General features: G+C 46.7%; 1 protein-coding gene across 13 annotated transcripts in view; it reads right to left on the bottom strand.

Annotated features, from left to right (window-relative positions):
- The window catches only part of LOC135896760 (SRRM2 protein homolog rsr-2-like), a 249,410-nt gene that overhangs the window by 74,776 nt on the left and 152,455 nt on the right, over window positions 1–22,179 (bottom strand). For all 13 annotated transcript variants that reach the window (XM_065425259.2, XM_065425263.2, XM_065425261.2 and 10 more), the window contains one exon: window positions 7,213–7,339. In XM_065425259.2, coding sequence (XP_065281331.1) covers window positions 7,213–7,339 — 127 coding nt within the window. The remainder of the gene's footprint in view (window positions 1–7,212; window positions 7,340–22,179) is intronic.

Genomic DNA, 22,179 nt, shown 5'->3' with positions numbered 1-22,179 from the left:
ACCGAAAATTACCTGCCCTGTGCCATCGAATAAAAAACCAAATCCACATTAACTGCTGCATAAAACGGCTGTATTGCGGCAAAGCCGACTTTTGGAAACTGGGCACATAATACTTGGGCACACATAATATTTGGAAACTTTTGGAAACTGGGCACACATAATACTTGCCCATGTTTCTTGCTAAAAAATTGAGTGCACGTTATATTTATACTTTGTTTAGGAGCTTTAATGTCATGTTTACATTCGGTTTTTACTTTTGATAATAAGATAATAATAAAAAAAAAAACGAGCCCATCTCGCTTCCACCTCTGACAAGAGGGCGGAAGGGCGACGGGCACGCAAGGCCAGCGATGCAATGCAATAAAGGGTTGCCATCCAGGGATCACGGCCTAAGGGCGTGCGTGGCGATGTGGTTTTCTTCCCCCCCCCCCAAGCATTTTTTTGTTTGCTTTCAGTGCGCACACCTATTAGCCAGATTTATTTGTTACATGGAAGCATGGTTCATTCACCATAGAAACTCTTACGAGGCATGTCCTTCTGTGCATTCATCAACACCTTGTCACCTGAAATGTCTGCATTGCATGTGCAGAGCATCTTCACTGCATGTGCTATTTTAAATGCGATTAGCATTCTTTGCCTGCTTCTGCCATTTTGAGCTTATCTGCTACCTACCTAACCGACCTTACCTAAGTGACGCCCCCTCGGGCATAATCTTCGTTGGCCCGCCAAGCTTGGTGGCCTGCCAGGCTCAGTAAGCAACAATGGTGACCACACAATAATAAACACTGACGAGCACAGCTGCTCGGGGTCAGTCATCGTTCGTCACCACCACGCTGTGGAGCGTCTATCTAACGGAGGGTGCCTCGAGCTCACCCTTGTTCACGAACCTGGGTGGATCGTGACATTGGCGACGAGGTTGGCATATGAGTACCCCGGCGACGAGTACCTACGGATCGTCCCACGCCGCCGTGGGCGGCGATACACCGCCCCCCGTTGTTGCCACCATGCCGCTGTACGGAAGGCTCGAGCCGTTCGAGGGTGATGGGTCCGCCTGGCCAGTTTACGAGGAACAAGTCCACGTGTCCTTCCGGGCAAACAACACACCCGAGCCTAAACAGCGGCACATTTTCCTGGCCAGCTGCGGGACCTGTGTCTTCATTCTCCCGCTCCACCTTCTCAAGCCAGCCACGCCGCATGTTAAGACGCTGGGTGAGCTGCTCACTATACTGTGCTCGCATTTCAACCCAGCACCGTCCAAACTAATAGAGCGTTTCTGCTACAACTGGAGCCACCGGGAAGGAGAGACCCTCGGGCAGTTCGTTGCTGCGCTACAAGGATTAACGAGTGCCTCTGTTTTTGGGGACCAGCTGGACTCACTGCTCTGGAACCGTTTCATCTGTGGCATCAACAATCCCGCTATGCAGACGCGACTCCTGGAGCTTCCCGACCCCTCGCTAGACGACACCATGATAGCAGCACTAGCAATGGAAATGGCTGCCAAGGACGCCGGCGAGATCGCCCGTGCGACTGGCTCATCGTTGGCGGAAGCGGCGGTCAACAAGTTGGCGACAAAGGGCAGTACCTGCTGTCGCTGTGGTGGTGCCCACTCCACCTCAAAGTGCCAGTTCTCTCAAGCACAATGCTTCACGTGCGGGAAAACTGGGCACCTGGCACGTGTACGCAGAAGGGGGAGGACGAACAGCAAACAGCAGCAGCAGCCTGGTTCAAGCCCAGGTACCACACAAGCCCACGGCCAGGGTAGCCGTTGCAAGGGTATGTGGCGGGGGCATGCGGCAGCGGGCTCAAGTTTTTCCGCGGCCAGGCTCCACATCGTGGCCGAGGACCCGCCGATTTCCGAAATGTGGCACACGGGCCTTGTACCATCGTCTGTGCCGCCGTACATGCTGACCGTCGAAATCTGCGGGCACCCCATTTCCATGGTGCTGGACAAAGGGGGCCAGCGTGTCGTCATGGCCGGGAAACGGTTCAAGCGTACCTTCCCCAAAGTGTCCGACGAGGCTTCGGGCATGATGCTGCACAGCTACTCCGGGCGGCTCTCCCAGGTCCAGGGTCAGGCAAAGGTCAGCGTTCGCTTTGGCGACAGGGAGGCAACCCTTCCCCTTTACTTAACCAAGGGGTCGTCGCCGACGCTGCTGGGCCGAAACTGGACTCGTGCACTGGGCGTTCGTCTGCCAGAGTACCAGGAAGCCAGCCTGCATGCGATGAAAGACGTCCCCAGCCTCCTGACCAAGTTCAAATCCCTGTTCCAGCCAGGGTTGGGCACATTTTTCGGCACGACGGCTGGCAATCTATGTACCCGAGGGAGCTCGGCCACGTTTTCACAAGCCTTGCCCACTGCCGTTCACCTGAAAGATGGGGTCACCCAGGAGCTGTAACAGTTACAGTGCAAAGGCATACTGGTGCCCGTCAAGACGTCTGAATGGGCCGCTCCCACGTACCAGTCCTGAAGCGAGACGGCAGTGTCAGGATCTGCGGGGATTTCAAAGTTATCATCAACCCCGTCACTACCGTCGAGAAGTACCTGCTACCCCGTATTGAAGATCTCTGGTCAGTGTTGGCCGGTGGACAGAAGTTTACCAAGCTCGAGCTCAGAGATGATTACCAGCAGCTGGTGCTCCCCGGAAGTATGTCACAATATAGACAACATTGGGGCTCTTTCAGTACACGCGCTTACCTTTTGGCGTGGCCTCAGCCCCAGCCATATTTCAGAGGGAGATGGACAACCTCTTAGGGGCATGAGGCACATGGCGGTGTACTTGGATGACATCCTGGTTACTGACAGCGATGATGGGGACCACCTGCAAAACCTGCACTATGTCCTGGCACTACTGCAGGATGCCGGTCTCAAGCTCAAGCTGGAAAAGTGTGTTTTCCTGGGCCCCAGTGTTGAGTACTTGGGATATGTCCACCCCAGCTCCCCGCAAAGTTGATGCTGTGCTCAAGGTGCCTAAGCTCCAAAACAAGAAGGAGCTTCAGAGCTACCTCGGCCTCATCAACTTTTACAGGAGTTTCTTGCCAAACCTGTCGGAGCATCTACAGCCGCTCCATCTCCTGCTTCGAGATGGTCAGCAATGGGTCTGGAAGAAGGAGCAGGACCAGGCTTTCCAGCACAGCAAGGAGCTAATCACCAAGGCTCCAGTGCTAGTACATGATCCTGCCAAGCTTGTCGTCCTAATCGTATAGTAAAGCAATGAAGGGGGCTAGTTGGTGAACGTTCATGGTTATATTGCGCTCAGTTTTACACAGACGATATTAAGGGAGGACAGGACGTGGACGGACGTAGCTGGCTACGTCCGTCCACGTCCTGTCCTTCCTTAATATCGTCTGTGTAAAACTGAGCGCAATATAACCATGAACGTCCTAATCGTAGATGCGTTGCCGTACGGCGTGGGAGCCGTCTCGGCATACCGGGACAAGGATGGCCAGGAACGCCTTGTCGTTTGCTTCTTGTCGGCTTCACGCTGCAAAGCAACGCTACAGCCAGCTGGACAAGGAAGACCTGGCCCTCATGTTTGGTGTCATAACGCTTCCACCAATATCTGTGGGGCCGGAAGCTCGAGGCGGTCACGGGCCACAAGCCGCTGTTGGGGCTGCTAGGGCCTGATAATGCAGTTCCCGTGCAGGCATCACCTCGACTGGTACGCTGGGCTTTGAGGCTGGCAGCTTACAGTTACCAGCTGGTTTACCGTCTGGGAAAGGACCTGGGACCTGCTGATGGCCTGAGCCGCCTGCCCCTGCCAGAGGTACCTGATGCTGTTCCAGAATCTGCTGAAGTGTTCATGCTGGAGCATGCGTACCCGGAGGTGCCCTCCAGATCCGCGGCATCTCAAGCGACCAGCCGGGACCCAGTCCTGTCTCAGGTGGTCAAGGCGGTGGCCCGTGGGGAGGAATTGGTTCAGCAGGCCTATAGCCACAAGGCCGCCGAGCTGAGCTTGCAGCAGGGCTGCTTACTGTGGGGTTCCAGGGTGATGATCCCACAAAGTCTCTGGTACAGGGTCCTGCAGTTGCTGCATGCGGGTCACCCTGGAATGGAAAACACCAAGATGGTGGCCCGGTCCCATGTTTGGTGGCCTCGCCTGTACCAGGGCATCGCTCACATGGTGAAGAGCTGCCAAATCTGCCAGGAGTATCAGCAGGCCTCATGTCATGTGGAAATAACCCCCTGGCTGTTCCCACAGAGACCCTGGTCCCGCCTGCATGTGGATTTTGGGGGCCCCTTCAAGGGCCATTACTTCCTGGTGGTGGTGGACGGCTTTTCGAAGTGGGTGGAGGTTCTACCTGTCACCACTCCATTAGCAGGCACAACCATTGCAGCACTACAACAGGTCTTCACCGCCGAGGGGTTGCCGGATGTCATCGTGTCCGACAATGGTCCTGCTTTCGCCAGCACAGAGTACCTGGCCTGGCTGATGAAGAACGTAATCCGCTGGATGGTGTTCCCACCGTACCACCCTGCTTCGAACGGTGCAGCCGAGCGGGTGGTGCAAACCATCAAGGACAAGCTCAAGAAGAGCCAGACTGGGAATTTCTCGACGCATATTGCCCGGATACTGTTCCAGTACCGGACCAGATCCTATGATGTAACTGGCCGTGCACCCTGTGAGCTCCTGCTGGGTTGGATGGTTATGACAGCTTTGGACGTCTTGCATCCGGACCTCCGATCCACAGTGCTCCTGAAGCTGCTGAAGCAGAAGCTGGCTGCTGACCAAGGGTGCCGTCCCGGACCTTTGCCGGAGTTGAGGGCTCCAGTTTTCACCAGGAACTTTCGTCCTGGCCCACCCTGGTCTCCTCGACAGGTGGTGTCTCCTGCCAGCACCTCATTGCTGCTCATCACTGCTCATCTGCATGCCAGATGGGGCCATGCGGCACAGACACGCCGACCATGTTAGGCCTCGCCTCGGGACCTGGCCAGCACCCTCGACTACCACTTCAGAGTTCCAGCCCGCAGGAGCACTAGTGGCAGCACCAGTTGCTTCCAGCGGAGCACCGCCCACCTCGGAAGCGGCAAGCGTTGCCAGTGGTGGGGTGCCCATTGGGCCGGTGTCAAGTCCAGCACCACTCACAAGGCCCACCACTGCGGACCCTCCGGATGGAGTGAGGCTGTCTCAGGCAGCACCCGGCATTGCCACACCCGGCCAGTCAACACCGGTGCTCAGGCGGAGTACTTGACGGCGGAGGCCACCGGACTGTTACTAGCCTGGGTAGCAGGCACTGTCGACCTGGCTAGAACGGAGGCAGAGCCTTGTACATTGAACTTGGAAGTTTTTTTTGTTGTCGACAAACAAACTGGGGATAAGGGGGTGTAACAAGCCGTGTAACAAGTGTAACCTTACTTACCTACCCACCTACCCACCTACCCACCCACCCACCTACCCACCCAACCACCGACCTTACTTACCTTACTTACCTTACCTTACCTAACCTTACCTACCTACCCACCAATGTCATCATACGCGTCGGATTCCATTGTCCTCATGCCGTTGTCATTGTGTCGTTTTGATACAGTAGTCATCAAGCAAGCCTTGTCATACCGCTGTCATAATGAAGTCGCGGCCATTCCATTATCGTCATTCTAACTTTGATGTCAGACTGTCGTAATGCTGTCATCGCGAGCCATTGTTGTCACAAGTCATCGTAGCGTTGACCTCACGCTGTCGTTTTACCATGATCATCACTTCAGTAGCATCATCTCATTGTTGTCATACCATATTAATCGATCCACTGATTTCACTCTTTGTTCGCCACTCCATTGTAATCATGTCCTTCAATCATGATTACGCTGCCACTGTCATGCCATCGTCCTCTTTGCGTCATTACCAGTCGGATGCTATCATGCAACCGTTGCCATACCATCGTTGTCATGTCTTCGCGGTCATGGCATCGTCATCATTCAAGCTTCTCCATCTGGATGTCATCATACTTTCCTCGACATGCAACTGTCGTTAGTCCTTCGCTGTTGTACCCCTTTCTCATTCCATTTTCGTTGTTCTGTCATTGTCATGCTGCCATGCTCATAGGTGACCTTAGCAAACGAGTGCCATAGCAAAGTGGGGTGATATCAGAGCATGTCGTAGAGAGCCGAAGCACACTTGATTTGAAAATTGTAACAGCGCTAACACATGCATCCACAAAGTAACAAGGACGAGACACAAGCGCTTGTGTCTCGTCCTTGTTACTTTGTAGATGCATGTGTTAGCGCTGTTACAATATTCAAATCAAGTATGCACCAATTCGCCCAGAAAGAAGTTTTAATGAAATAGCCAAAGCAACGAGTCTCAGAATTACCACCACATATGTTAAATAAACATGACTTGAGAAATAGGGTGTGTCACTACATTGCTTGAATGCTAATCGCATTACCGTCGGCAGTCATCGTCAGATAAACTCTGCCGTAATCTTTTTTCCTTTGCCCACCAACGTGGCACGTACCTAAGCCCACCTCTGGAGTGTGCTCTTCTGGGGAACCGAACTACAGCTCCACAGAAGGTGACGATGATTGATCTATGCTGAAAATGAAGGCACATCTGGTAGCCTGTTCGTCAACGTTGAACTAAGAAATCCATACCCAAATGTGGCCTTTACGTGAGAATCCATACTAGTCCCAAGGACACAGCAAAAAGTAAACAAAACAAAATTTCTGCAGTTCCACTCTCGCCTTCTGGAGCAAAGGTGGTGAAGCAACAATCAGGCAGGTGCCCCACCCTACTGCATTGTTCACGCAAAGGCCTCCCAGTAGTGACAAGAGTACTTACGCTGGCTCAGCCTCCTATGGGTAAGCGACCAAGACATCAAGACAGAAGGGCGGCACATTTTAATCAGAGGCTCAACAAAAAGGGGCATGCACAATTTTTCAGAGACCCTTGCCAGCATAAAGAGTGCGATTACCTGGTTATCATCCTGAATGCCAGAAGGTAGAAAGAAGCAATAGCTGGTGATTCAATGGGCACAGCTAAGCTATGCACTGGGACAACAATAGTTCAACAAACCATTTGGTGTGAACAAGCCATTGATAAATGAAAACATGCAGTCAATCTAAGTTTATGCAGTTTCTTAAAGCCTTATGCAAGATAATCAGCTACAACTAATTACAAAGTTCACCTGACATAACAGGGCAAATGGAATCCTACAGTATAGTGGCTTCTGAACATGTCAGCATAAGGGTGCAAGAGGCAAACAATGCGTGAGGCTCACTTTTCCATCAATGTGACGGTCCTTGCGAGACTTGCGAGACTTTGAACTGCTGCCCTCTTTGACCGATTTGCGGTGAATTCTTTTTACAGATGACTTCTTCTTGCGGTCTTGCCTACTTCGCTCTGGGCTGCAAGGACAACAAAGATGACGAGCTCTAGTTGTAGGCAGGGCCACTCACACGCACAGAGTCGACAACATGGCTTGAAACAGGAATGGTATCTGAGGAAACAGGCACACCACCTAGACTGTGCTGGCATAGTAGGAATGTAACAGCGAAATTTTAGGTGGGGCCTTAAACCATGTTGTGCAGAACTGACTCCAACCTTATCAGGACCATATTGTAAAGAATGTAAATAGGTCACAGCATGCTTATGCATGGCCTGCTCCATCTAGTGTACAGCTAATCATGCGAGAGCTCCCTCACTCAACAAGGGACTGCAAGTTGTGTGTGCATGTGTGCAATGTGTCAAGCAAGAAGAACAAAACGAGCCAGTCACACATACCCTCTGCTTCAAACAAAACCTGCAATTACAAAAGAAGGGAGGGGGTGACTCACACGTATGACCAGTACAAGCATGTTTTCCAACATGCTCCGCTTGCAGTACACCAATGCCAAGACATCTCTGAAGTGGTGCAAGACATCATTGTGCTTAAGGCATCAAATGGCGCAAGTAGGGAGCGCATCTATACTGCAGAAGACAGCTGCACTCAAGCTGCACCATTTTGTTCCCCACTCTTGTAGTAGACCTTACCCACATAGCACAAAACTGACATAATTTCTGGGAATAACTAACGCCACAAATTTTTAACAAAATAATAATGGTTAGGGGATGTTAGACAGTACAGCGCTAAAGGAATCAACTTCAATAATGCATCTTTCACGGCAATCCACCTCTTCTATAAGTGGGCATGCACTGCTTAATGAGAATTGTGGTGTGAAACACATGGTGCGCGTTCAAAGAGTGTACTTCATGTTTTGACCTCGTGACAGCCATTACACATCATGCATTGAGCAGGACAAGTCAGCTAAATACATCACTCAAATGTACTGCGCGACACTGAGGTTTTTCATTTTCCTTCTATTTCAGTTTGCACTTCAATTTGTCTCCAGATTACATTCCTTGTAATATTTTGCTTCAAGCATTGGCATTCTGCATTCAAGTGTAAAGTTTCTAGTTGACTTTTTCCTCTGTCACACATGTACACTCCTATTTTTATTTCCATAGATTTTTTTTTGTTCCTGAATTGTTCTGCATACACATATGCAAGCATGTGCACACATTTCAGATGTAACAGATGTTTCAGAAAATAGCAGACTTTATAGTGCAATGTGACCCACTCACAAAGATTAATGAGAGAGGACATCAGTTTCTCGGACAAATGCTCTAAGTTGATCTTGCCTCGTGTCACAGCTCCCAATTAGACTAGAGGTTTGACAGTGTCACTTGCCACGATAGATACAATTTAGATATCATTCGGTTCTATGGTCATTATTTTGTCCAGAAGAAGAATCCAAGGACCTCTAAAAGCACTTCTCATGAGCTACGAATGCAAGAGCATTAATGTCCAATTGTACATCACTGACCAGTCCTTCGAGTTATCAATTCCTTGCGGGCAAGCAAGCGCATTGCGATGTCAATGAGGCCAATGCTTCCTACATAGCGCAAGCCTGGTGCACTTTGATCCGTGACGTCATGCTACCTTGCCCAACTGCCACAGAAGCTAATGGGGATGATACCAAGTAAGTCACGGTGATTTTGACATCATCACTTTCATCACACCAGGCTTGGCAATGAAAATTTCGGTACAAGAAGCATGTCATAAAGCAGAGTGCACAGACCTGCTATCTAGAAGGCATTGGTGTTGTCCAGTGGATAACACACTTGCTTCTGAACATGGTGTTGTAAGTTCAAAACTCACTACCATTAACATTTTCCTTTCGAATTTATTTGGTTCTTTGTTATATATCAATTTGTTTATAGTGATTACCAAGGTGAAGTTAGAATGCAGATGAGAGCTTGCACGAACAAGGAATGCACGGATAACACGAGCTTCCGAGAGTGAGGGTGACGTGGCATTGCAGTGATGCCCTCGCCCTTTAACACTACCTGGTGCATCCGCAGGTGGCCCTTTCGCCTACTCTGCTCTGTTGAGGCGCTCATATGACGTGGCACAGCAGCCAAAGAAAATTTAGGTGCCATTTCGCTGCTACAGGCGCCAGCTTTCCTACTCAATGGGCCATTTGATGCTTTGACATCCAAAAAGATCTTTGCAGCTGGTGTTTATATTGTTAGCAATGGAGCAGCAGCAATGCACTCAGACTGACCGGTACAGTGAGGAGCTGGTCACAACAGCAGAAACATAACTGGGACCCATTCTCTTGCCATCCTTTTGCCTTCAAGCAACAACAAGCTCACTTAGTTGTGTTGCTGAATCATCTTGTGGGAAATGGTAGCCAGTGTTCTGAAAATGGTGGATGGCAAGGCACTGTTCAAGTGCCATTACCCACCCTTCCGTTTTCCAACATACAGAGGGTTTAGTGACACCTACTTGCTTTATTTGCCCGTTGCCTTGATGATAGGCACACAGTGTGGCACAAAACTTTGCACCCATTCTGTAACTCTAATGGTCCACTGGTCATCTAACCTATGTGTTACATGGCCTGCCAAACTCCATTTTTTCCTCTTAATGTCAAATAGAGTATCGGCTATCCCCATTTGCTCTCTTAGTTACAGCACACTCTCCCCATCTCTTAATGTTACACCTAACATTCTTTGTTTCATCACTCTTTGCGCAGTCCTCAACTTGTTCTCGACCTTCTTCGTCAATCTCCAAGTTTCTGCCCCATATGTTAGCATCGGTAGAATGCATTGATTGTAAACCTTTCTTTTGAATGATAATGGTAAGCTTCAGTCAGGATTTGACAATGTGTGCCGTATGCACACCAACCCATTTTTATTCTGTAAATTTCGTTCTTATGATCAGGGTCTCCTGAGAGTAATTGACCTAGGTAACCATACTCCTTCACCGAATCTAGAGGTTGACTGGCGATCCTGAACTCTTGTTCTATTATCTATTATTCCATCATCCATTCCATTACCTTTGTCTTCTGCATATTAATCTTCAACCCCACTCTTACACTCTATCTGTTAAGGTACTCAATCATTTGTTGTAACTTGTCCCCAGTGTTGCTGAAAAGGACAGTGTCGTCTGCAAACCGAAGAGTGCCGAGATATTCGCCATTGATCCTCACTCCTAAGTCTTCCCAGTTAAATAGCTTGAATACTTCCAAGCACGCAGTGAATAGCATTGAAGAGATTGTCCCTCCTTGCCTGACCCCTTTCTTTATAGGTATCCTTCTACTTTTCCTGTGGAGAATCAAAGCAGCTGTAGATATTTCTGAAGATATTCATGTAAGCCTCCTGTATTCCTTGATTGCGTAATGCCTGACTGCTGGTATCTCTACTGATTCAAATGCCTTTTCATAATTTATGAAAGGCATATAGAGAGGTTGATTGCACTCTGTAGATTTCTTGATCACCTGAATGATGACATGAATGTGATTGATTGTAGAGTATCCCTTGTTGAAGCCAGCCTGTTCTCTTGGTTGACTTAAGTCAAGTGTTGTCTTTATTCTATTGGAAATTATCTTGGCGAATATTTTATACAATACTGGAAGTAAGCTAGTGGGCCTATAATTTTTTAATTCTTTAACGTCTCCCTTTCTGTTGGCATTCTTCCAGTTCTCTGGAACGTTTGAAGTCGCGAGACATTTTGTATAAAGGGCCGCAAGTTTTTCATGCATATCTCCCCCATATTTGATTAAATCGGTTGTTATTCCGTTTTCTCCTTCCGCTTTTCTCCGGTTCAAGTCTTGTAAGGCCCTTCTAACTTCATTGTTAGACATAGAAGAGGCTTCTGTATCCTGTTTATCACTATTTCGAATGGAGGTAGCGTGGCTGCTCTGGGTACTGTACGGAATTATGGAATTCTTCCGGTGTTTACGACATCTTCGACATTGCTGATGATATTAGCCTCCTTATCTTTCATTGCATACATCTTGGTTTGTCTGATGCCAAGTTTCCTTCTCACTGATTTCAGGCTCCGTCCATTTTTTACTGCTTCCTTAGTCTTTCTCATGTTATAATTTCGAATATCCCTTATTTTCTCCTTGTTTATCAGTTTTGACAGTTCTGAGAATTTTATTTGATCCCTTGAGTTGGACACTTTCATTCTTTGTCGTTTCTTTATGAGGTCCTTCACCACTTGGGAGAGCTTACCTACTGGCTATCGTGGCGCCTTACCTCCCAATTCAATTGCTGCTTCTGAAGCCAGCCGTTACAGTTTCATTCATTACCTCTATGTCATTTTCATCTCCCTGTTCTAAGGCTGCATATTTGTTAGCACGAAGAGCCTGCATTGGTCTGCTTTTACCCTTACTGCATCTAGGTTGGCCTGTTTCTTCCCGACTAGTTTTAGTCTTTCTCTCTTCACATTGAACTAAATCTTAGACCTTACCAACCTATGTTCACTGCACTTTACCCTACCTAACACTTCTAAATCCTGCACTATGTTGGGATCGGCAGATAGTATGCAATTATTTCATTCATTGTTTCACCATTAGGGCTTTTCCATGTCCACTTTCTGTTGCTACGCTTCCTGAAGAAGGTGCTCATTATTCGGAGCTTATTCCTTTCTGCGAATTCTACCATCTCTCCTCTAGCATTCCTAGAATCAACACCATAATTGCCAATTGCTTGTTCACCAGCCTGCTTTTTCCCCACTTTTGCATTGGAGTTGCCCATGACTACAGTACAGTGAGTTTGCACTTTTCTCATCGCTAATTCAACATTTTCATAAAACTTCTATTTCTTCATCATCATGAGTGGAGGTTGCAGCATAGGCTTGCACTACCTTTATTCTATACAGTGAAACCTCGTTAAACTGTAGTTGGCCGGAGCTCGAAAAATATACGTACTAAACGGTAGTACTTCTTAAAGGAAATACCATCAGATCGCCCACTTACCTGTCAAAAACGGAAAAGAGAGTGTGATGAAAGGGGAAGAAACATGCAGTATTTCTTTACTTCGCACGACGAAAGTGTTATTTTCGTTTGATGCCGTGGCGGCCTAGCAGCGATGACAGCAGCCTCAATCTTACTGAAGCTGCAAGCCAGCTTTTCAACCATCCCCCTCTTCTCAGCAAACACTCGCATTGCAGATTCCTCGTCAGTGTTGCATAGTCTCCGTGCGTGGGAGCGTTGCAGAAGTGACGGGGCACCTTTTCATTGCGGGGTGCTGTTCTCGTCGTGATGATTGCATTCGTGAGGCTGACGTAACGCGCAGCTTCTGCCACTGTCGGGCCTGAATCGCCTGTGCTGTCGCTTTCCGTGTCATCCTTATCACTGTTGCTAGGTGAGTGAAACTTCGGCAAAACAGAGGCAACAATGGCGAAAAGTCGAACGCCACAGCCGACATCTCTTTGCAGTCGTAGCAGCGCCGACTTCGTGTCACGTTTGACACCACGAATGATATGTAATTTTTCTTCTATGCTGAGCACCTGGCATCTTTTTTATCCAAGCTTCGGCATGACGTGAGTCTTCGCTTACACGACGTCACAACACTCTCTGGGACGGCACTGAAATGATGTTGATGTTGATGTGGCTTCACGTGCAAACGCACAGGGCACTTGGAGGCCGTTGTTCAGATCTCTGGGGCTTGTTGTTCTGCCAGGCCGCCTGATGGAGACGAAGCACCGCTGTGTTTGCACAACAAAAAGTTGAAACACTACGTGTTAACCAATACGTATGCAATAAGCTGGTACGGTTTATGCGGGTACAAAACACATTATGTTCAGTGGCCACTGAGACGGGGATTCCACTTTACTACTTTTAAAAGGTAACTGCTGTTTAAGCGGGAAAGGTTTAATGAGGCTTTACTGTACGTCCTACTTAGCTTTATTACGACTACTGCTATGCTCTCATTAATGCTGTAGAATTCGTCAATGTTGCTCGCTATGTCCTTACAAATTAGGAATCCTACTCTGTATTGCTTCTTATCTGGGAGTCCTCTGTAGCAGAGGACATGACAACTGTTCCGCACTGTATGAGCCTAAATAGTTCTTATAACCTCACTAAGGCCAATAAAATCCCGCACAATGCCTCATAGTTCCTCAATAGGAACTGCTAACCTAGTTTCACTCGAGCGGGTTCGTGTGTTGAAGGTTGCCAGGTTCAGTTTGTGTTACGTGCTTGGTATGTCAAGATAAAAAACTGAATTCGCCTCCGACTACACTTCTTGAATGCATCTCCCTGAGCTATTAATTTTACTGATTCTCGATAGCCATGCTTTGCCATACTGCCGATGCCAGAAGTGATGTAGCCAGCGCGTTTTTAATATCACCCACCACAAGTGGGGCAGACGAAGGTAGATTCGTAGCTTTTTCTTGACACACCAGAAAATTAACAGTGCCAAGTGTTAAACTAAACAATAATAGAGTAAAACCTCATTAAACCGTACCCGCTTAAACAGTTTTCATTTTAAAAGTAGTAAAGCCGAATTCCCCACTCAGCGGCCCCTGAACATAATGTGTTTTGTATCTGCATAAACCGTACCACAGCTTATTGTGTACGTATCGGTTAACATATAGTGCTTCCATTTTTTGTCGCGCAAACATGGCAGTGCATTGTCTCCATCGGGCGGCCCGGCAGAACGACAAGCCTCAGAGATTAGCACAACAGCCTCAAAGCGCCCTGTGTGTTTGCGCATGAAGCCCCATCAACATCAACATCATTTCGGCGCCGTGCCAGAGAGCGTTGCGGTGTCGTGCAAGCAAGAACTCGCGTCATGCCGAAACTTGGTTAAAAAAGATGCCGGGTGCTCAGCGTAGACGAAAAATTAGACATAGTTCGTACTATCGAACGTTACACAACAAGTTGGCGCTGGCACGCAACATGGGTCTACTGTTGACTACAGTGAGTGGCATTTGGAATGCAAAGAAGTTGCTTGGCAGGGCTGTTGGAACCGTGAAGAGATGTCGGCTACCCTCTGTTGTTGCCAAAGTGTCGCCTGGCAACAGTGATACAGACGACACGGAAAGCGACAGCCCGGGCGATTCAGGCCCAACAGTGGTAGAAGCTGCAAGTTACATCAGCCTCATGAATGCAGTCGTTGCGATGAGAACAGCAACCGTAATGAAAAGGTGCCCCGCGACTTCTGCAACGCTACCACACTTGTTCACAGAGAATATGCAACGCCAATGAGCGAGTGTTTGCTGAGAAGAGGGGGCTGGCTGAAAAGTTGGCTCACAGCTTCAGCAAGTTTGAGGCCGCTGCCGTAGCTGCTAGGCCGCCGCGGCATCAAACGAAAATAACAAGTTTGTCACGCGAAGTAAATAAATACTGCATGTTTTTTCCCCTTTCTCTCTCCGAGTTTCATTTTTGACAGGTAAGTGGGTGATCTCATGCTATTTCGGTTAAGCAGTACTACCGTTTAGTATGTACTTTTTCTGAGCTCCGGCCAACTATGGTTTAACGAGGTTTCACTGATATAAAATGAGATCCTATTGCAAAACCTCGTCTCTATAAAAATCTACACTGTTCTGTGCTTTTTTTGTGTGTGTTCACGGATATAAATAACTTCTGCCTTAGTTTCGGACTGTTTCATGGTTTACTTTGATTCTTCTGTGGCAGGGTGGGGGAGTGAAGTGACAGCCCGACTACCATCATTTCTGATTATCGCTTATCAGGTCTGCAGGTGCAGGAGAAAAGTTCATGAAAGGGATAAAAATTGACATCCACCTGTCCTGAGCTCCATAAACCCTACGAGTTTCTCAGAAAGAAAGCTTCATAGTTGAAAAAAAAAAAATGTCCTGGTTGAAAATTTGAATATGGGGCAAAGGCCTTTTCGGGGCTGTTGGTCTACTATCCGAGCTACCTAGGAGGCTAGCAGATCGCAGAGCGAGGACGAATTGATTGACAACTTGAAGGACTGGGACACTTAATATGGCATGTGAGTTCTGCGAAAGCCCACAAAGTGGAAGAGAGTTCATAAAAGGAATAAAAATTAACATACACTCATGTTGTAGCATGAAGGTACAAAGAAAACCCATACAGGTTCTTTCAGACAAAAAGCTTTGCAGAAAGCTTCTTTTTCCGATAAATAGGGCACGGGTTTCCTTTGTAGCTTTGTGCTACAAGACAGAATGTCAAATTTTTTTTTTTTAGTACCATCAGCTCGCGGATAACTAGTCCAGCTCAGAAATGATGCAGCTTCAACCCTGACACCATCATTTTCCTCTCCTCGTGCCCGGCCTCAGAATTCTCGAATTAACAGAGACCGTCGAACTGACCTAGGTGTTCCCACACTTCACTTAAGGAGACTGAAATGCTAATGTGGTTTCAGATTGGGCATTGCGCATGTGCACATATCTTGTGTAGATAATGAAGATTTTTATTCTCTACATGTTCATCCTACACCAAGTAACAGGTGCAAATTGTGGCAGTGTGTATTGGCAAAGGCTAGAGAGAAAATCTCTTTTTTAAATGTCCTACTTACAGAAAGCTTTCTCTAGCCCTTTCTGTTTCAGCAACTTTATACCTCATACCTTGGGCATTAAGATACATCTTTAGCTGCTGGGACAGTGGTCCAAATACAAGACCTGTCATTTTGTGCTACGTGGGTAACCAGTGATTACTAAAGCTATAAAACTTGTAATAATTGTAAAGAGAGGGTGGGTCCTGGAGCATAAATGCATTACCTTTGCATAAAATATGGCACCTCACTCGTACATATAACAACACACAATCTGCAACCAGAAATATAGAATGGCATGTCGATTCAAACTAAGCAGCAACTGTTTTATCTAGATAACAGTAATACTAAAAAAGAAGAAATCTTGAAAAACCTGTGATTTTGTGAACAAAATCTGGCATGAACTGAAGTGAATTTTAACACAAAGCCAAACAGTTATGTGGTAGTTTATCCCCATAATATCACACTCACCAGAAAATAAATAAGAAAATGAATGCTTATTATTAACAAGGGTTCAAGCCAAAAGCAGCACAGCTTTAGTGGGGTTGCTCTACCACTAAAAATGAAACTCATCATAACAAGGTTGCATTCAAAACGAAAATAGCTTCACTGTATTCATGATAAGCATGTATTCGTTACCTGTTGATATTGCCAAAAATACTTTTTGATTTAGTGTGTTATATCTGGTATTTCGTTTTATTCATGCTTGTTACAGTATCGAGGTTTAACTGTACCCCAAGACTTCTTTGAAGAGTACAAAATGGTTTTGCATTCAAGATAGCTTGAGAACATGATATTCCTTATTTTGTATTTGAAATTTAACGTTCCAAAGGACTACATAAGCAACGAACCATCATAATGTGAAGGTGAAGCAGTGTACTGAATAGGACAAAGTGGAGAGGAGAAAGTCGTGCTTCACATTTATGTATCCACACACCCTCGGGCATCAAAACAAGCAACATATCTAACACGGCGTGCTCTAATCAGTGCAACCCTATTACATTAATTTTTATTACTGTTAACAAAAATATTTTATTCTAGTGCTCTTCCAAAAACGTGATGTAAGGTCATCGTAAATGTTCACCTTGGTTAATTCATGTACACATTGTGTTTGTTTAGTTGAAATGCATGCTCGCTCGTCTTCTCTGGGGTTCTTTCTGTGTTTGTGGATTAATTACCCTGTAATGTTGTGCTGTTGGCTTGCCCCCGAGTCGCTTCCGGAGAATGCCTGCAAAGCTTACTGTGGAAAGGCAGTGTCGGGATGTGGTTCAGCATAAATCGGAATGGCAAGGGCTCTCACACACTGGTTCTTGCGAGCACGATAAATAGCATAGCGTGACACTAGCAGCATCTGGAGAAGGCAGTTTTTGGGTAGTGTTTGGGTCAGGGGCAAGGCGGTTCGGGTATGTCGAGTGCCTGCCCCTGCCTTCCCCTCCCATACCAAGAAAATCGGCGACAAAGAAGCAGCTCCATGTCACCTTAAAGTACAATATTATTTATTTGTTTTGCACATTCCTTGCCGTGGATATCGCAGTTGTCTCATTCAAGGCAGACGCCTTTACTATTCCAAAGTGCAAGCATGTGTACATGCACGGCCGCTCGATGCAAAGCAAGGTGCGGCCAACTACGTCGCGCCGCGGACAATAGGCGGGCGCGTCTCGGCCGAGTTTACAGTTGCGACCGCTTTTCTTGGTGAGGGCGCCACTGCTCGGGGAGGCTTTTGCGACTTCGCACCGGGGCCAAGCGGGTGTTGGTTCTCACGTCAGAACGTATTTGCCTCGTGCGATATGCATTAATCTCGTGCTTTTTCGCATGCGTGTGAGTGAGCAAGTTTGCCTGTGCTTGCTGTGCTTTGTTAAGGCTCTTCGGTGTGCGTGTGTGCCATAGCCAGCCTCGTTCATGTGGCGCGATGCCGCGCAACTGTTGTGTGCCACTCTGCGACACAAATGCCAAAAAGGACCTGACTGTGAAATATCACGAGTTCCCCTGCCACTTGGAGCGTCGAGAAGCGTGGCTAAAAAATATGTCTCGCCAAGGAGTGTCGGGAAAAGGAAGCAAGTGGGAACAGAGCGATATAGGTCTCTAGTATGTTCCCTGCACTTTACAGAAAGTGACTATAAAACGGACACGAAACTTAAGCTCCTGCTTCCGAATGCGGTACTGACCGTGTTTTGCAAATATCCACAGTACCTGCAAAAAGAGAATGTGCGGCCCGAAAAATGCCATCGAAGAAACTTTACCGATCACACAGTAGTTGAGGCGAGCGATAATTGCGGCAGCCCAGGAGAAAGCCCCAACGTCGAAAGTGCCTTGCAGTTTCTCAGCGACGAGGTGGAAGCTCTAGTTCCAGAGACTGCCTTAGAATCATGCTCTGAACGTAGTTTTTCTGTTGACCAGGTCTGCCAAACTATATTAGATATTGTGGACGTCCTAGAACAGTCAAAGCAAGCAGTCAAGAGATTGAAAAAAAGAAGTTGCCCGTCAAGGAGAAGAGTTGAAAAAATTGCAGTTCGAACGGGACGAAATGAAAAACCACCTCTTAGTTTATGAAAACAACAACGAAATTCAGTCCTTTGTTCAGGTATTACAAAGAGCAAAAAAAGGAAACAGCTGGTGTTTTTATCAGCAACCAAGTGGCCACTTCAGGGGGACAAAAAACCTGCCTACAATGAAAGAATCTTGTGGGAATGGGTTTTATGGAAAGCGTGCTCAAATAAAGGGTATGAGCATGTTCGAAGCAGATGCCTTTTGAAGCTTCGTTAAAAGGGACGCACTCCTTGAACAGATTTCCACCCCTGTGACAATCTGTAGGCATTTGTGGCTTAATCAGCACTTCCAATGACGACTTAAAAGATTTTGTCTGCAATTTCCAAATATAAAACGCATTATTTACGCCTTGACTGGAGTGGAGATCGCGCGTGCCGACGCAGCTGTGAAGGCGCTCTCTACCAGCAGCCATCCCCGAGCGGTGGCACCGCAGCGGGCCGCACCTTGTACTTTTGGATCGAGCGGCCGTGGTACATGACAAGATCCGGAAAGTGTGACAGTGTGGCATCCCCACGAGAAGGAGGTTGAAGTTCTCCATGTGCGTAGCTGGTACAGCTACAGAAAGAAGGGCGCAAGAAGGAAGAGACGTGCTCCCATTGTTAGGCGCCACTTGTCTAGACGGAGCATGCGCTTACAAAACCAGATGCGCTGTGGCCTCCGCAACAGAGAGAGAGAGAGAGAGAAAAAAAAAAAAAGTCCTCCAGGCGTCGTTCCTTTTTTTTTTTTGCACCACCTCAGGTTTTACAAACACATGCACTGTGGCATTCACTTTCTACGCCTTGTCGTCTGTTAGTCTACTGTTCTGACTGCCATAGAGAATACACGGAAATCTAATCCCCAGATTTCGGAACATTAGTTCGTAGTACAGATGCATTGTCAATATAATGATCGTTATTCTGAAAAGGTTGGTATCCTAAAGTTCATTGTATTGAAATACTTTTATATTGAAACTATAAGCAGTCAGCTTGGGATTTCTGAGACGTTCTTTAATGTGGGGTCCATAGTAATGAGGTTTCACTGTGTTTCCCTGGTCATCTGATACTTATGATAAGAAAGGACTGTAGTGTCACTGAAAAGCGGCAAGCACCCACAGTTTCCTTTAATGAGACAATAAATGCCCCCCCCCCCCGCAGTGATTTTTCGCATTCCAAAAGCCTTGTGTCACATCAACCCATTTGGCTGATGTACACGTTTCCACATGATGAGGGCAAACAGTACATATTAAAAAAAAAGGATTAAAAATCATTGTTAACGTTTCGGCTCCTACACAGGACTCTTGTTCACAGAAGCCATGTTGTGACCAAGGTAAAAATGTTAATGATTTGAAATCCTTTTTGGTTGGTGTTTTGACCCCTTCTTTTAAATATGTATCATCACAACCAGACGGGCTTCCATCACACGCTCGACTTCATAAATATGAAGTATTTGTTCTGGAATAAACAAGTTGTGAGTGCTGCAAGTGTTGTGTTTCCTTGTGTTCTCTCAGCTTTGTCCTGTTCACCCACACAGGGCACGATGCTATGCCCCCAATCTGCCCAACTTTCCGCATTACTGAAGCAAGGAGCACTCTACCACATCATCTTCTGCTATACTGCTAATATATATATATATATATATATATATATATATATATATATATATATATATATATATATATATATATATATATATATATATATATATATATATATATATATATAACCTCTCTTTTCTCAAACTATGAGTATGTCAAGACAAAAAGGCTTAGCACCTCTGATTCATGTCTCTTTATTTATCACTATCTTTAGAAATAGCTTCCCAAATATCTGTCCTTCTCTTTTACCTCCTTTCCCACATTTAACCTCCATTCTTGGCCAATGCCCTATAGTGGGCGAATAGCGTAGACAATGAAGCTACCAAGCATATCAGTTTGGTATTAAACAGTCAATGGTGAGGTAAATTATCGTTATGTCAATGTGCTCACTCAAACGTAAAAAAAGCTCAATATGTTTAGATCGTAACTGCCTTTACATGGTTGTAGTAGGGCATCACAAATGTGTTAGTTGATTTTCCTTCTATTCTACAGAGGAATGGGCAGCGAATAAATATATTATTGAAATTTGCATAATCCTCTAATAAATTGAAATGAACTAACGGTACTGTATGGTGATTTACACTGGTTTAAGGAGTTCCAAAATCAGAATCAGGCTATGCAATTGAACCCATTTACAGTCGAACCTGAATATATCGAACCCGTTTATACATTGAATTATTCTATATATCCAGCAATTTCTGGGCACGGTAATGTTACAATGAGTATATATAGCAAAAATTACGTTTACATCGAACAAAAATAGCAGCGACTCCCGATATATCGAACGTCGAGTGGCGGAAAAGTGCCCCCAGAAGTCGGCTTTCCCCCGCGGTTGCGGGGAAACCCGACGGCGCAGCTCCATCCAACTGCTCTCCCTACCGTGACCGCACTGCTTCGGACGAGCCGTCGACACCTCCCTGCAAAAAAATGATCCTGGCTCGCCCGCAGCGCTTGCTCAGACAGCCAATCAGAGGCTCTTGTGCCCTCGTTGTGCAAAATGGCGAAAGTGGGAGATGTCTCGGTGCTTTTCTCGTCCATTGTGTGTGTGCCTTGTGGGCATTCTCCCACAGTGTTGCCGTGGTGAAGTGGCATAATTTGCCTATCGTCTTGAAGCTCGAAATCATAAATCGGGTCGAACGCGGTGAGAAGTCGGATGTGTCCCTGCAGCGTGAATGATTCCGAGGAACTCTCAGGACGATCTTGAAGAATAAGGGGGAAATTAGGGATAAAGCGGCCAAACTCTCGCCCTGGTGTCCGTGGCGCCCGACGCGTACGCACGGCCGTGTACGAGTGGCTAATCCGAAATTGCTTCAGCTGTGCCGGCTTCCGTGTGCTCTGTGATGACTGTAAATTCTGGTGAATGCGATGCAGCCGTTGCCAGTGTAGCCGAAACTTGCAGCGAGCTGTCAGAATTTCCGGAAGCTGTTGACGAATCAACAGTGCATGAGTTTGTGAGTGCAAATGATAGTGTCGCGACCACGGGAGAGCCCGAAAACGAAGACTACATTGCCTACATCGTACCGAGCACAAGTTAAAGTGGGCACAACGAGGAAATCAACGACAGCCCTTTGCCTACATTCTCCGAAGTGATTGGTGCGCTCGCACTAGTCCGGTGCTTCTGCGCGAATGCGGAAGATTGTGGCCTCAGCTGCTCCCGACTCCTTAGACAATGTGGAGAAGTGTGTGCGTCGCAGGGAGCGAAATTGCCCAAGCGGAAAGAAATGCAGGACTATTTCATGCGAAACTAAGCTAGTTTCATCAATAAAGTGATTTTATAAATGGTATGAGCTTTTATGACATCCAATTATTCAGCAGGCTTATATCGAATTATGTTCTATATCGAACTGATCGGCGTGTTTTTGCGAGTTCGATATAGCCGGGTTCGACTGTATAACAAATTCGATAGTTTTACGAAAAGTGGTCGTCATATCAGTAGTTTACTATACAGGGTGTCCTACGTAACTTTAGCCAAACAATAAAAATATGCAAATTCCATGTAGCTGTACAGAACCAAGGTAATGGTGTTTGCCGTCGCTTGGCGATACTCATTATTTTTTGCATACTGCCTAATTACATTCTAAAATATTAAAATTAGACGAAAAATGTCAATAAGAAAATTGTAGAGCAACATGAAAAACTCCTGATGCAGCTTTCTGTTGTTCAATATGTGCTACATAAAAGTTTTTTTTCCTAGCGTGAAAGAAGCCCATGAACGCACGCAAAATTGCTATATGACTGGCTGCTCTAGGCACTTTGCGTGTATTCGCGGGCTTTCCTGCGCAGAAAAACACTTTTATGTAGTGCGTGTTGAGAAAC

Source organism: Dermacentor albipictus, chromosome 2 (assembly GCF_038994185.2).
Source record: "Dermacentor albipictus isolate Rhodes 1998 colony chromosome 2, USDA_Dalb.pri_finalv2, whole genome shotgun sequence".
NCBI lineage: Eukaryota > Metazoa > Arthropoda > Arachnida > Ixodida > Ixodidae > Dermacentor > Dermacentor albipictus.
The sequence above is the reverse complement of the archived record's forward strand: the minus strand, read 5'-3'. Positions and strand labels throughout refer to the sequence as shown.